The sequence below is a fragment of the Rhea pennata genome, chromosome 26 (assembly GCF_028389875.1).
Source record: "Rhea pennata isolate bPtePen1 chromosome 26, bPtePen1.pri, whole genome shotgun sequence".
Taxonomy (NCBI): domain Eukaryota; kingdom Metazoa; phylum Chordata; class Aves; order Rheiformes; family Rheidae; genus Rhea; species Rhea pennata.
Genome location: NC_084688.1, coordinates 1,944,575 through 1,960,615, shown reverse-complemented (window position 1 = coordinate 1,960,615; position 16,041 = coordinate 1,944,575). Strand labels below are relative to the sequence as shown.

Here is a 16,041-nt window from a genome sequence, read left to right as displayed (position 1 = left end):
CTGGATGTAATCGTCCAAAGGGGGCATTTTCCTCCTTCTTCCTCTTCCTTGGGAAGATGTCTTAACTAAGCAGGTGCAAACGGGTTAAAAACTGCTCGAGAAGGAGCCTCCGAGAGCAGAACAGGCGGTGGCGCTCGCGGAACCCCGATCTGTCAAAGAGGAATTGCGGAGATAATAGGATTTGGGGAACGGTCCCAACTCATCACTCCGGAGAGATCCATGTTGACTGGCTTGGGCACGCATCCAGCGGTTTGCACACACGGGTGCACACTTGGATTCCGGCTGGGTTTGCTCAGGGAAAAAAAAAAAAAAAGAAGAGGAAGAAAAAAAAAAAAAAAAAAAAAAGAGAGGAGAGAGAGAGAAAGAAAGGAACAGCCAAAAAGCAGCCGGAGGGGAAGGGGCGGGCAAGGGGGGAGCGTAACACGCAGAAAATGCGATGCAACACGCGCCCGACCCAGCCAGCCTGCAAGCCCTGAACCCAACGCTTCGCAAGCGCGCAGCCATGATTGCTGTACAGGCTGGGGCTGGGGTGTGCGTGTGTGAGCGTGTGCGTGTGTAAGCGTGTGCGTGTGTGCGCGCAGGGGCGCGCGTGTGAGAGGCGGGCGGCAGCGAGGCGAGGAGGGGGGAGGCGAGCAGGAGGAGGAGGAGGAGGAGGAGGAGGAGGAGTGTGTGCGTAGAGGGAGGAGGGGGGGGAGGAAACCCTCATGGAAGTATGAAGGAGATGGTGGGAGGCTGCTGTGTCTGTTCTGATGAGCGGGGCTGGGCGGAGAACCCGCTGGTGTACTGCGATGGGCACGGCTGCAATGTGGCTGTGCACCAAGGTAAGGCAGCGGCCCCGGCCGCGGCCCCGGCCCCGGCCCCGGCCCCGGCCCCGGCGAGCGGCGGCGGCGGCGGCTCGGGCCGCGGGGCAGAGCGGGGCCGGGGGCGCGGGCAGCGCCGCCTCCGCCGCGGGCGGCCCGCGGAGGCGGGAGGTGCGCGGAGGGCGGGGGGGGGGGGGAGGCTTTGTTTTATCTCTATTGTTCAAAATAACGGTATTAGCGGCGGCCTGCGCGGGTACCGCGGCGGCGGGAGGGAGCGCGGGGGGCCGCGGGGCGCTGCCGGGGCGGCGGCGGCGGAGCCGGAGCCGGGTCCCCCCCGCCGCTGCCCGCGGAGTCGCAGCGGGGCCCTCGCCCGGCGCTGCCGCCGGCCCGCGGCCGCGCGTGGCCCCGCTTAACCCCGCCGGGGCGGCCGCGGGGCCCCGGAGCCGCGTCCTCCAAGGGCAGGGAGGAAGCCAGCCCTTCTCCACCGAGAGATAAGCGCTATTTGCATTTTAAATGACTTGAAGCACGCCCCTAGCACCCGGTATCGGGCTGGAAAGTTTACCCTCCTCAGCTCTCCGGGGTTGGGGGGGGGGGAAGGAAGAAATATTTGCTTTCGCTTAAATGCAGCAAAAAGGAATGGCGATTGTCGCGTTTGGTCTTGTTTTGAATAACGCGGAGCTTTCTGGTCTCATCTGGCGTGCCTGTTTTTCCGTCTATTATTATCCTCTCCATCCACCAGCCCGTCTCGAGCCCCTTGCCGGGCTCCGCGGCGCTCGGGGCGCGCTCGCCCCCGGGCGCGTCCCGCCCGCCGCTCGCTGCCTGTCGCGCTCGGGGCTCGGGGGCTCCGGGGCTCCGGGGCTCCGGCTCGGGCTTTGTTTTGCTTTTCGGTCGCCTGCTCTGTCCACGCTCGCAGCCTGAGTAAGAGGTCCCGTACAACCAGGTGACCGAAGGGGAGTTCAAATGAGGAAGCGAAGCTCGCGGGGGAATTCTCCGCTCGCAGAGCCGCTGCCGGGGTGTCTCCTGCCAGAAGACAACCTGCTGCGGGGTGCCTCCGAGGGACCCCAGGCGACACTCGCTTCCCTTCTAATTTTGGTGGTGTAATTCTGCCGCTCCCCCTGTTATTTATGAAACCACAGGTTGGAAAAACGTTTTTTTTTTTTTCATCCCTCTGTTTTGGAGGGAGGTAAAGGGCACTGGCAGCTTCGGGCCCGTTCCCAGGATGAATATAGATACTTCTGTTTGCTGGCCAGAGCAGTTTCAAATTTGTGATGCTTTTCTTGTTTTAGGTGCCTCCTTCTAGGCCCACACAGGTATGGAGACTGTGCGTGTTTTCTGCTTGCTGCGGCTGCTGTAAAGTAGGCGTGTAGCGTTGTTTTGGTGGAGTTAAAAACGTGTTAGGGAAGTCTCAGAGAGGCACCGTTTGTGTGTTTAGAAAGCACAGCTGTATACTGAGGACTTGGAAGGATTATATCAGGATATAGTAATTCGTAAGGAATATTGTTATTCCTAATGGATGTTCAAAAAAAGACTAGCCGTTTTTTAAAGTCACAGATTTAGCAGTAGTGTGGTAGCTTGGTAGAATTTTGGATACTGAACAGGAACAAAGCGCTACAGAGTGGTTCATCTGTCTCATTCTTTGCAATCACACCCTGGATTTGGTATCAATTTGTACTGCTTTTAAATATTTTCAAAACAAAAGCTATCTTTCAAAATAATTGTACAATTAAATAAAGAACCCGCTATTTTTTAAGCTTATGTTGAAGCTACACATTAGGGCTAATTAAAAAAAAATCAATACTGTTTTTGTGACAATATTTAGAAATGTCTTTTTCATAGAAAATTCAAAATATGAACAGAAACTTCTAACTGGAAATTAAGAATCTTGTAAGATAGTTAAGAATGTTTTACAAATAATGTTTTCGGCGTTACCTTTTGTATGTTCTGTGGTTTTGCTTGTTTTCTTGTTTTCTTTCTTTCCGAAGCAGTGGGCACAGAAGCCAGTACTGTCTCCAGCTGAGTGCTTGCTTTTGGCCTTAAGCCCACTGCTAAAGATGGACTCAAGGCAGGCTCCTCTGTCACTGCTTTTATGTAGTTTCTATTTTCTTATGTATATGCCTTGGCTCATCTTGGAGTCGGTCCTCATGGTTTAACTCCACAATCACATTTGCTTTCCTGGCTCATGTAGAGTAACAGACATTAGAGAAATGGAGGAAACCTATTGGGGGTCACGTCTGGTCCATCCCCAAGGGAACATCACAGGATTGCTTCCAGCAGGATATTTTCAGATGCTTTGTCCAACGCAGTTTCAAATGTCTCAAGTGATTGAGATTCCATTCCAACTGCCAGCTCAGATTTGAAGATGGAATAGGGAAGATACAATTTGTTCTTTCTTGAGGTGCTCCTATACCCTCACTGGAGCATACATAACCTTATTGTTTACCCCTGTCTTTACTTACCTCTGTTGCTTTAAGCCCATTTGCCTGATGGCTAAGAACCCTTTCAGAGTCAGAAATGCTTCCTCCAGGACTAGCAAAGTCCATCCCTGGATGGTAAGAGAGAGTGAGAGATGGCTAGAGAGAGTGCCAGAAGTGGTGAAGGGTCTTCAAGCAGCGTTGCCCCCTTTAAAGGAGTGGGAGCTTCAGCTTGCAGAGGGGGACCCTGAGACAACCAAGAGTGATGTGGAAAGCAGTGGCAGAGGAGTGCGTGGAATTGCTGGAGAAGAACTGAAGAAAATAGCTGCTCTGTTGAAATTTGCTGGATTGTCAGCTGGAGACTCTAACATTAATGTAGAACCTGTTCCCAGTATTAGTCCTAAACAGCCTGAATTCGGTGGTCTTCAAAGCATGCTGCAAAAGGCTGCTGTTGGATATGACTTATGAAATTGAGGGCGTGCAGGGTAAATAGGAGTTTCTCTGGGTGTTTATCTGAATTCTCACTGAGATGATTTCCTCCTTGCTGCTGAGATTTTATCTTAGTCATTTCATATTGGGTATGAGCTTATTTGAAAACTTGGATAAGCTTATCACACTGTGAGTTGCTCAGTTCTGAGCACTTCCAAAAGCTTGGCAACTTACTTAGGTGCTGCGTTCTCCTCAAAAATGCAGCTCAAAGGAGAACTCTCTTCACTTTTACAACCTCTCACTTCTTGAAACAGGCATTTAGAGATGAGTCTGTAGAAAAGCAGCAGCATGGTCCAGTGAGGGTCGATCATTGGCCTCTGGATTCTAATTCCAGCTGTGTAGTGAAAAATTAAGCAAGTTACTTCACTGCTTCATGTCCATGTTTACTGGCTGAAATAATATGGCCCGTGTTACATAGGAGTTTGTATCTAATGGTTTCTTTTGACCTTAAAAATCTGCTTCAGAGTGGACGTGTTTTTGGGTGCAGGTTGGACCAGAGTCAGCTATCCTAACAGGATACGTTGAGCAGGGAGGAACTGGACCCTTACAAAGGGCTATTTGCTGTTGCTAGGTGTTGGAAACTAGAAAAGGAAACAAAATGCTGTTTGGATCTAATTTTTGTTTTTGTCTTCCATCTCCATCTGACAAAGCTCCTTCAGGCAAACTTTCATGTACACCTGAAAAAATTAAACAGCCAGTTTGAACATGATCAAGTGAACTCTCTCTGCTTTCCTTCCAGCTTGCTATGGAATTGTCCAGGTTCCAACCGGACCCTGGTTCTGTCGAAAATGTGAATCTCAAGAGAGAGCCGCCAGGGTGGTGAGTATGAAACGCACTTGCACACTTGCACTTACCCTAAATAGGATAGTTTGCTGCCCTTCATCCCTCTACGAGAGGCAGTGTGGTCCATGGACAGAAGGGATGGAGCCTGGAATTCAGAACTATTGGGACTGCAATCCTGACTCACTACTATATAACTTGGACAAGGCACTCACCCTTCACCTGTCTGAGAGACCAACTCTCTTTTAAAATCTTTTTCTTGCTTAGACAATAGGAAAAATTCTGTCAAACGATTCTATACAGTGGTCTTAGCCATATTGAGGAACATGCTGCCAGACAGACTTCTAAGCTAGTTATTGATGACCAAAGAGTTTTGAGTCTAGATCCATCAATCTTCTAAAATATAATGACATTCTTCTCCAGGATGGCATCCCTGCAGCTTTTCCTGTGTAGCTCCTCAGAAAATTTTGGAGTGGAGGAAAGTTGGCATCACCTGAGATGCTGCTATGCTGTATAAATTATTCTACTGACTGGCAGGGTGGATTGGCATTCATGTCTCACTTGCAGCAACTGTCTCCTGCATAAAGTCTTCTGAGTTTGTTAAATAACATAGAGAATGACAGGAAGCTGGATCAGGGTTTAGTTTGTATCTAAGTAGCAATTTAGCAGTATAGAACACTTTACAAATGTTCTTAATTAATTCTGGCATTTCCCAGTGAGGCAGGAAAGTGGAAACATTCAGGCCAGGGCTGCTTCTTAGGCCTGTCTATGTGGCAAAGCTACTTGTGCAGTAAACTAGGCTGCGAGTTTATAGCACACTAACTACTCTGCAATAACTCCCCATGTGAGTCCTCGTCAGATACGGCTGCCCCAGCCAAATGCAAAGAGGCCAGGGTGTAGATCTTTATGCTAGTTATGCCACGGATGCTGATTGTGTATATACGCACTTATCATACAATAAATCCAAGATAGCTCTCCCTCCTTCACTTCATTAAAAATGTGTTTAATTTAAACTTGGGCTTTTCTCAAATACCCAAGGCCTAAATCAACTCAGACTATGTTTATTAGTGCCTGCACTGCCTTCTGAACTGATTTACCTAAATCTGTTCTAAAGTACACACCTAGTAAAGTTGATGTAGGTGACCTCTGAGTGCACATATCTGTGCAGACCTGAGCAAATAGTGCACTCCTCCATCTCAGCGGGGTTCTCTGTGCTTGCTGCGATACAAAGGTTTAATCTGTTTCACAGATGGGCGAAGAACTTGGCAAAGATGAGTGAATGGGGGAATTAGGTATCTGCACCAGCTTTCTATGTTGCATTAACTCATTCCTCATTGGAAGTGGGAGTGTAAACAACACCAGACTTTCAGACCTGAACTCTTTTACCATTGTAAAATACTGCTTTTATGCACACTGCAATAAAGAAGATCAAATACGTCTTTAAGTAGTTTTACCTCATGCAGATAGTATCATAGCAAAGAGAGACATTTAGATTTTATGGGCCTCCTTCCCTCTACTCTCCCAACTGTGCAGGCAAGGAGCAGCTCTTCGGTGTTAGCTACAATTCAAATGACACCTAAGCTGGAGTAATACATGTACACACAAGTCCTCCTCACCTGTGCTCACTGCAAGAGGGATTGTAACTTTTCACTTGTACGTTATAGCCTTCAAACCGCCTCCCAGGCATCACGAAAACAATATCCCTGCAGGTGGCTCCTTACTGAAGTCGCGCGCAGTAAACTCTGTTAGACGATGCGTGGTGGGCTTCCGTCATGCCCTTCAGTCATGTGGCCATCAGCCCCGCTGCTATAGCTGGGCAGTGATAATCTTCCTTCCTCAGCAGAGCTGGGGATGATTTCCTAACTAAATCCCTCACCTTTTGAGTTGAACACCAGCAGTCATAGCAACAGACACGCAGATGGGTAAATACATGAAAAGAATCTAGTTCTTTGATGTAGGGAACAGCATGATCAGAGTAAGGGAAATGAGTCAGGTCTTAAGAGAGCTGTGCTTGGCTCTGCTACTAAAACACCGTTTGAATTTGTACTTCGTAGTCCGGAGAGACTGGTCGTGTGGCTCTTCCACTGCCCCGGGTTTCCCTGCGCCCCTCTGTGCCTTGCTTTCTCCAGCCGTGGAAGCAGCATTGCAGACGCTGCTCCGAGGATCGTGAACGGGAGAGGCTGCTCTCTGAGCCCAAAGTACCTTGTCAACAGGATGATGAACTGATACTCGTACTTCTCTGACAAGGACTCTATGGCAAACTCCTTTGAGAAACAGCAATGTTTTTCTTCCCGCAGCTGTCTTCATATAAGAATCTTAAAGCAGTTTACAAGCTTTGTCCACTTTACTGGCTAAATATTGATATTTTTGTCTTGACAATGAGATTTGAAGGCATGAAGAATACTGCATGTCTTAGTGAAGGTTTTAAAACATAGGTCTCCTGATTTCTGTATCTCTCCTTCAGCTTGCGTATACTCCATCCCCCCCTCCCTTCAGTTTAGGAAAGACAAACTGGGAGTCCTAACTGCAGCTGGTCAGTCTAATCACTTGGTGGTACCTCCTCTGAGGAAGGAGACCTGGCGGGTCAGGAGCTCTAGCCTTAGCCACCACAACCTGGTTTTAATCAACCAGCTCTGCTCTTTTTTTCCCAGAGCTGAAATAAAAACCTGGGAGAGTGCCTAGGCCTGGGCAGGTTGAACAAAAGGAAGAGGTACCACTAATCCCTGCTCATAAACCCTCCTCAGATGCGCAGGTCCCTAAAGGATGCTGTGGACGCTATTGTGCTTACAGTAAGCAACTGAAAGCCCATCCACTTTGTAATCAAATTGTCTAGGAAGCCCGGTGAGCTGCAATGGCCAGAGGGCACTCATGTGAGGGATCATGTGAAGGCTTTAGCTGTCATTTAGAAGCAGGGCTATTAAAAGTCTTGTGTGGGGCCCGATGGAGCTGTTAACCCCTCTTGTTACGATCAGAGCTTTGCTAATCGCGTGGTGGGAGAGCCGCTTTGATCTGAGGGGTGGAGAGGAGAACCGAGGGGCCTTTTCAAGTGCAAATTTCTTATTACAGTGTCTCAGCTAACCCAGTTCTTTCTGTCTTGGCTTGGCGGGGCTTTCCATAGCAATCGTGAGAGCAGCTCTCGGCTGCTCTGCCAGGCGGGGCCCAACCAGCCGCAGTGTGAAATTCCTCCTGGAGTCGCCCACTTCTCAAACTAAGTTGCGTAGAGGGTGACACCGATGGCGTTGGCCTAGGTCCCCTCATCTCCTGTTCACACGTTGTCGCGTGGATTTTGTGCGGGCCGCAGGTGCCTCTTGGGCGACCCTGCGCGCTCGAGTCCCGCGGAAGCTTCATGTTCCCCGGCTCAGCTCCCCTGCTCCACACTGACCTGCGGCAATTTTATTTACCGTGACGGGCTACCAAGAGCTAAAAATTTCAACAGAGGAAATCTTGAGCTTGCTTTCAGAAGTCCACACTGTGGAAGGTCCTCAAGGACTACGCAGTGACGAGTTCTTTGGCTGGCAGGGCCAAGGCTCAGCGAGTTATCACTCAAGGTACTGGTGGGGTTTTTTTGGTGGTTTGGGAACATCTGTCCCGCTGAGCGCTAGATTCGCTAGAGCTGATGAACACAGCAAAAAAAACCAAGCGCACGAGGAAGAAGAGCAGCTCGCACACACTCATAGCAGTATGAGAGCCGCTGCCTCACGGCCGTCGCCTTCGTGACGACAGCTCATTTCAAAACTTTCTGATGAAACATTTTTCACAGAAAACAGCTTTGTTAAAAAAACAAAAAACAACAAAAAATAGATGTTTCCATTAACAAAGGAAAGAAAAGTTGTTTCGCTCTGCAGAAATTCAGGCACTCGCTTTTTAACGAAACAGCAGAAAGAACAAAACCCCCAAAACCGAGAAAACGTTTTCCCTGGGTGCTGCCACGGGGATGGCGTGTGAGGGGCTGAAGCCCGTTTTCGGGCCGCTCACGCCTCTCGCGGCTGCGGGGCTGGAGACCGTCCCTGGGCACGGCAGGGCGCCCGCGGCGAAGGGGCCGGGGGCGGCGGGGCCCCCGGCAGCCTCCCAACTCATCCCCTCCCGCAACCCGTGAGATTGGCTGGAAAAAAAAAAAAAAGAATCGCAAGAGAAAGAAGGAAGGAAGGAAAGAAAGAGGAAAAAGATAGGTAATGGGTCCTTTTTATTTGCCTGCTGCCTTCTGAGTCATGTTTTTCAGTTTTACTCCCCAGCCGCAAGGGCTAGAAACTTTCTTTAAAAAGCCCCAGGAAAGCCAAGGTGCTCCTAGAGCCTCGGGCCAAGCGCCCGTCAGACCCGACGATATCTAGCTGTGTCAGAGCATCTCATTGCGCCCAAACCGTTCTGCACCCTTCTCCCACTTCCTCTCTTTGAAAGCAATTTTCATAACCGTACCGTAAATGAATCATCTCTTTTTTTCTGACCCCGGGCCCCTGGGACTTTAGATTAAACTTGTTGTTTCTTTCTTAATTTCAAGAGATGCGAGCTGTGCCCCCACAAAGACGGAGCCCTGAAGCGGACCGACAACGGCGGTGAGTACCTCGGTGCCCGGCCGGCAGCCCCCCGCTCCGTGCGTTGCCTCCCCGGCTCTCGGGTGCTGTTCCCGGCGCAGCCTAATTCCTTTCTGAACCGATAGCGCCGGAAGGGGAAGGATGGAGGCTCCAGAGAAACGAGAAACGCTCTGCCTCCTCCCGCAAAACTTCACCTTCGGAAACCTCTGCTGCCCCCCGGGTGGGGAAACCTGCCCGACGTTGAAGCCCCGGCCGTGAAACGCGCTGTTTCTTAGATTCAGCCCTGCTACAGTCGCTGCACGATCTGGCCTTGCTTACGGAAATGCTGCACGGGTGCGCAGCAGCAGTGTCATCCTCACGTTAACTGAACCTCAGCCTCGCGCTGGAGATGTGTCCCCGTCAGAGAGCAGGGGACCAGGACGGAGAAAAGATGTTTGCTCTCTGCAAGGCTTATCTCCTCGTCATCGCGGAGTGTCAGCCTCTGGTGCCATAAGCACTGTGGAGTTTGGTTTCAGTTTTCAGAGCTTGCAGCTACTGATGCTATCAGCAGTATGGATCAAACTTTGTTTTTCTCAAAATCTGATTATTTTTCAGAAAGGCTTCTTTACCTACCTGCCCCTTAGCTTGATACACAAAGAGTCAAATTAGGCAAGGAGGTCTTTATTCCCATAATCCCATATTTAGAGAAGAAGCTCCGAGTCCATGGTTTTTGTAGAAGTATCAGAGCTGGTCCGAGCAGTGCCAAGAGCCTTGCTGCAATAGTCGAAGTATCATTTTGGGGGATTGTTTTATAATAACATAGCATCTTCTTCCAAACATGCTATTACGTGGTTTGGTCAGGTCTGCAGACAGGCACAAGAAGTGTTATAACCATGTCAGTATACAGAATTATATAGCCCAAGTACTTACAATTTTGTAAAATAATTCTGTAATCATGGATTTTGGATTCCGCCTACCCAGGTGAATCTGTCCTACTCCTAGCAAAATCCTTCCGATGCAGTAGACATACTGGTACACATATGCCCCCAAATGCCTTCTAGCTTTCTCAGTACTACCCTGACCAGATGGAATTTCAACTCGCACATCTGATTTGGGAAGTGCAGTGTTTCTTGGTGGATTTAGATTTTAATTTAATTTGGCTTGCTGAAAAAGAGCCGTCTTTAGCCGTTGATAAGAGCCAGTAATGGGAGCTTTGTTTCTGGTGTACGAGACTGCACGTCAGACCTGTCCCATCGTCATCATCTGCAGTTTGGATGATTTTCCTGTGTTTAGTTAGGTCTTCAGCAAGTGTAGGCAGCAGATCCTGAGCAGGTGCTGCAGGTGCTTTTAAGGAGAATGAACATTGTGCATATCCTTTCCCAAAGAGATCTCCACTTTCGTATTTAATCTGAAGGTGGTGTCCATCTCTCTGATCATCCACAAATGATTCGTAACCAAGTTACAAGCAGCAGTATTTCAAACCTAACATTGAACTTAGGTTGGCTCCCTTCTTACACCCTTTCCCTTCTCTCCCCCCGTGCTTGTCTGCAGCCCTTTCTGGGTTTAGCCATCTTGTGAGTTGCCCCACATGAATCTCTGCTTTCTGTCTTGTTTGCTTCTGCAGGGTGGGCCCATGTCGTCTGTGCTTTGTACATCCCAGAGGTTCAGTTTGCCAACGTGCTCACCATGGAGCCGATTGTCCTGCAGTATGTTCCCCACGACCGTTTTAACAAGGTGAGCCCACTTCTTTCTCCTGCTGCCCTAAGTATACTTGCCTTGCCTTGCCTTTTCCATGTCTTCTTATTCTTTCATATCTCCTGTTCATTTTATTTTAATTTCCAGGTACTGAGATTCCTTTAAAAATAATTTACAAAGTAAATCCTCGTTCTTCCTCTTCTTTTGGTCCTCCACTTCTGTCCCTTCCAATTCTGCAGCCTGATCAATCCCTTCCTTGGAGAGGGATTTGGGATTTGGGGAGAAAAAGAAGATGCATGGGTTTTGTGCAACCCACCAAGAAGTAAGCCAGAGGTGTAGGCGTAGGAATCAGACGACTGGATACAAAGTTATAAGTTCCCGAAGGCTTTTCCTCCTGAAGAACGGGGAAACGGGTGCTTTGGCTACCTCTTCAAGGGAGCACTTTTCCTTTTTTGCAGACCTGCTACATCTGTGAAGAGCAGGGCAGGGAGAGCAAAGCAGCCTCCGGAGCCTGCATGGCCTGTAACCGACACGGCTGCCGACAGGCTTTCCACGTCACCTGGTGAGTTCCCCACCGCGTCTCCTCCAGAACCACCACTGCTATCGCTTTTGCCGCTGTGGCTTTCGGGCCACGCGAAACAGGTGGCACGGGGAGTCGGACAGATCACCCCTGATGGCGCTGGGGCTATCACCCCTGCTCAATTCGTGAAGGGAACTTCCCCAGGACGGCTGAGACCTCACCAGTGAGCCGTGTCCCCGGGAGAACCAAGGGGTGGGGGTTTCCCTAGGGCTCTGTGGAATACAAGAAGAGAAGAGATGAGTCACAATCCAGGAATGTTCTTTCTCAAGCAGAGCACATACAAGGGTGTCATCTAACTGATGGGATTTTAAGGGCTGATATCCTCATGTAGCCTCGTAGCCTGAAAACAACATTGTCTGACTCGAGAATAGGGGGATTCCCAACTTTACAAGAATTCCTTGTTCATGATGCATCTTTAATTGGAATTGCTATTGGTCCCCCAGGCCTGCCTTAAGAAAAACAGAAATTGCAACATAATCTGGTAGGAAAGTACTTAGAATTTCAGAGATCTTAATTTGAATTAAAAATACGCTGAACTTTTTCTTTCTTCCTTGCAAACCATTTGCCAAGCAGGACCGGGTATCCTGAACTACTGTTCACCTGTGATGGGCTGTGTAGTCCGGCTGTTCAGTTTGCTTTATCCGCCTCCTGACTGTATGTGTTTCAGTGCCCAGATGGCTGGCCTCTTATGTGAAGAAGAAGTCCTAGAAGTCGACAATGTCAAATATTGTGGCTACTGCAAGTACCACTTCAATAAAATGGTGAGTCTCTTCATCCCTCCAGTGGAGTTTTTTGTCACATGTAAGCCATCATCTTCATCCTAGATTGTATCTGTGCCTGGAACTACAAGAAATGCCAAGAACATATAAACGATGTCTGCAGCCTGCTTCCCTTTTCTGCCATTCAGGCAGTCGCTTAGGAATAAGGATTAACATAGATCTTGCATTTCTATAGCATCTTCAGACCTGTTTTCAAAACTAGAGGTTGAATTCCTCCCCTCTGCTTGCACTGAAAGACAAGCCCCAAGAAATCAAAGGCGTATTTTCTCTTTGCAGAAAGATGCTAAAGCACCGTCTCTGGTGCAAGGGGCAGTGTGAGACTAGAAAGGAGAGCAGCCAATGTGTTTGATGTTCCAGAAGGTTAGAGGTGTAGCTCAGGGACCTTGTGCAGGAGGTTGTAATGCAGAACAGTCCTAACTTTTGCCTGAGGATGGAGGCAGCCCAGAGGAGAACTGGAGCCATTCAACATTTGGAGAACATTTGCAGCAAAGGATTTCTCCCTATTAATTGCAGGACAGGACTGAGAGGAAGGAAAAGAACCTTTTTCTTTTCTGCATAATTAGTAGACACCTGTGCTCCCCGCTGCAGCAAAGAAGAAACTTGATCCTCTCACTGCATCTTTATGTTTCAGTGGCTCCTTTGTTTCTGGCCTTTCCCACTTTCCTTCCTGCTTATCACTGCTGTCACATAATAGTAACTGATGTCTTCAGCTTCTGCTCAAAGCCAAGCTGGAGGACACCTTCCCTGCCTTTCAGACACCCGCAGTATCCGAGACAAGTGTAGCTCAGTATCAAGTTTGCGGATGCTGAGATAGGTAGCAGGAATTCTGCTAATACTTCAGGCTGAGAACGGGGCATCTGTGTGTGCAACCCCCCAGCCCCCGTGCAGCGGCACCGGCTGTTGCTAAGGGCCCCTCTCACGGGTTTAGGCTTGGGGCTGAAAGCCGGACGTGGCTGTTCAGGATGACCGGCTTGTCAAAGTAATGTTGCTGCTACCATTTATCATCTTGTTTAGCAAACACTCTTCCGGCAGCTGGGCCTTTCTTCTCGCATGTGTTGGTGTGCGTGGGCCACCAAGATCCCAGGGTCGGGGAGTTAGACTTACATGCTGTTTGTAAGCCTGTTAGTCGTGCCCATGGTGATTTCCCCCCGTTAGGAACCAGGCTGGACTCTGGTACACACAGGACTTGGTCCTGCGTGTTGTAGACAAGCCCTTTACCATAACATTGTTGTAACAGTGAAATCTATAGGCACTGTTTTCTCTCTCTCTTTCTCTCTTTTTTTTTCTATTCTCCATCTCCCCCCCCCTTCCCCACTTACCTCAGAAGACCTCACGTCACTCTGGTGGTAGCTCCTTCATTGCTGGGAGAAGGAGCCGATCCACGTCTCCTGCTCAAGAGAAGCACGTATCCCACCACGAAAGGCCAAAGAAGGTAAGAGCTGCCCAGGGTTTGTTACTCTAGAAGAGCAGAGTCACGTGCGACGGAGGTCGGGAGGGGAAGAGTTTGCAGAGAGCGCTGTGCTCAGGTGAGCTCCGACTCTGCAAGGAGCTTCACAGTCAGAGATTTGAACAGCGGCTACGTTTTTAAACAAGCCTCTAGAAAGGTATGTGCAAAGGTATCGGCGCAGCCGCTGAGGACCGTGAAGGCACGTTCGCACGTTCCAGCGACGCCGGAGGGGTCCTGGCAGAACATGCCTCTGCAACGTGCGTCGTCCCCCTTTCTGTCTTGCGGCCGGTCCACTTTGAGGGTGACGTTGTGCTGAGGCTTCGAGCTCCCGAGCCGATCGGTTGGCTTGCGTGGAAGCGCTTTGGGCTTCGGTTTTAAATGCGGCAGCTAGAGAATGTAAACTGAAGGTCGTTGTCCTCTGGTCCCGGAGTTCGAGTTTTAAAGGAGAAAAAGATACTCATTAATAATCTGTATCACAGCCAGTAGTTTAACTATAGGCATCAACAATAATCAGTAATAAAATGGAAAGTATTTTATTAGTCACATTGAGCCAGTCATGGGGATTCCACCTGCTTCAAGTCTATCTGTGAAAATAACTTGTCTTCATTTAATGATTATTTAGAAGAGCATCACGTGCCAAGTCTGCCTGGTAGGGTAGTTTTTTTATTTAACTCTGCAGGTTAAGACATACTCATCAAAAGCGCTGCAATGTTACAGGACATGTTAACAGCATATAAGGTTCATAATTAACCAACTGACTCACGTGACACAGGCTCATATTTCAACGAAAAACAGCAGCAAACATGTAGTGCAGAATCCCAAGCAAAGTCCTGGCTTCTGAGAGGGTTACAGGTTCCAGTGTGGAAGAGTCCACACAGAAGGAAATGAGGAGGCCAGAGGCTTGCGGGCTATTCGTTATTTTTAACAATAAATTACCCTAAAAGACAGGACACACGCTTTTGGGAGGATTCAGGTTTTAGGGCGAGTGTTAACAGAATAAGAAATCTTCCCTCTCCCGTGATGAATAGAGCTTCTGCATTATCAGCGACACCCAGTATAGTACTGCCACCTCTCTTTGCACCCCATCTATCCAAAACAGTGGTGTAAAATCTGAAGCAGAAATAACTTATACAGGGATGCTTTTCTGTACGGTCAGTTATGGGCCAGGTGCTAAGTATATTCCGCTAAGAGTGACAGCCAAATTCACCGTGTTGCATAAACACAAGTGGTGATACCTCCGCACGCTACAGTGTGGATCTCCTACGTCTTGCCCTAGAAGCGTAGGCGTTTACTGCTTTTCTGCTTGTTTGCTTTTTGTTACAGCAGGCTTCCCCACAGCAAACAAATGGCCCGAACGCTAGCGATAGTGCCCGAACCCAGAGGAGCCTGGTGGCACTCCGTGGGAGTAAGCCTGGTGGATCTCAGCCCAGCTTCCAGGGCACGAGGGCACCCAGGCTTTCAGAAGCAATATGGCCATCGGTTAGGACCAGCCGGCACCCTCTTTCTCCGCAGAGGTTAATCCCTCTCGGTGCGGTTGGAAACGCTGCCCAACGCGCCTGTTTTGTGTCCGGGAAGCTTGCCCGAAGCGTACCCGACGCGCGGGCGGGCGAGCGAGGCGAACCCCGCTGTCCGGGAGCGCTCAGCACGTTTCCTACCGCCGGCGAGGCTGAAACGTTATCGCGAGCGTTTGCTTCTCGTGCACGTTCAGCTGCTGCGAGGAGAGGAGGAGGCGGGAGGGAGAAAAAGCCTCTGTGGCACGGGCAGGGCGAGCGGGCGCCTGGCACAAGGTGAACCGCGCCGCTGGAATGTGCTATATTTAGCCAAGAGCCGGGCGGAGGGGGTGCGGGAGAGGGCAGGATCGGGGGGATTGGCAGCGGCTCTGGAGAGCTCCGCTGTAATTATAGCTGACAGACGGCGCAAGGCCGAGGCTGGGGACTGCAAGAGGGTTTCTATATTTACGCAGCTTCTGGCCGCGGGGGTGGGAGCGCGGGCCGGTGGCTGGCAGGTAGGAGCAGGAGGTGCCGCTTCCGAGCCGTAGCTGGGAAGCAGGTCAGCGCCGGGGGAGAGCGAAAACAGGAGGAACAGGGAGGAAAAGGAGGAAAAGCCCATTTATCTGTGGGCTTTTCAGCGGAGCTTGCCAGGGATGTTAGTGTCCGGGCTCCTCACAAGCGTGCAGGAGCTCTCCTCTCCGGATGGGTTATGCTGGGTCCGTGGGCAGCAAATCCGGGGAGGCTGCCGGGGAGGCAGTGCAGGTGCCAAACCATCAGCTTCCCGCCGCAGAGAAGGAATGGGCACGGAAAGGGGGTGCAAAGGCGCCCAGAAGCGTGCAAAGCGGCCGAGACGGGCAGGAGGAGGGAAGCACTGCCCGCTTCAGAGGCGCCCGGCGCTTCGCCGGCCTGGGAGCGGGTGCAACGCGCGGGGCGGAGGCACCGGCCGCGTGCGCGGCGCCGCCAGCTCCGGCTGCGCGGTCCCGGAGGAGCCGGGCGTGCTGCTGCGCTGGCCTGAAGCGCAGCGGCTCTTCCCCCCCAACCCGGAGCCGGGCGCCCGCGGGC

General features: G+C 50.3%; 1 protein-coding gene across 3 annotated transcripts in view; it reads left to right on the top strand.

The window, feature by feature from the left end:
• The first annotated feature begins 712 nt into the window (after nucleotides 1–712).
• The window catches only part of MLLT6 (MLLT6, PHD finger containing), a 45,332-nt gene continuing 30,003 nt past the window's right edge, over nucleotides 713–16,041 (top strand). For 2 of the 3 annotated variants that reach the window (XM_062595651.1, XM_062595649.1), the window contains exons 1-7: nucleotides 713–821; nucleotides 4,440–4,519; nucleotides 8,976–9,030; nucleotides 10,613–10,722; nucleotides 11,142–11,245; nucleotides 11,931–12,024; nucleotides 13,367–13,474. In XM_062595651.1, the coding sequence (XP_062451635.1) occupies nucleotides 713–821; nucleotides 4,440–4,519; nucleotides 8,976–9,030; nucleotides 10,613–10,722; nucleotides 11,142–11,245; nucleotides 11,931–12,024; nucleotides 13,367–13,474 (660 nt within the window). The remainder of the gene's footprint in view (nucleotides 822–4,439; nucleotides 4,520–8,975; nucleotides 9,031–10,612; nucleotides 10,723–11,141; nucleotides 11,246–11,930; nucleotides 12,025–13,366; nucleotides 13,475–16,041) is intronic. The other variant, XM_062595650.1, reaches the window with a different exon arrangement.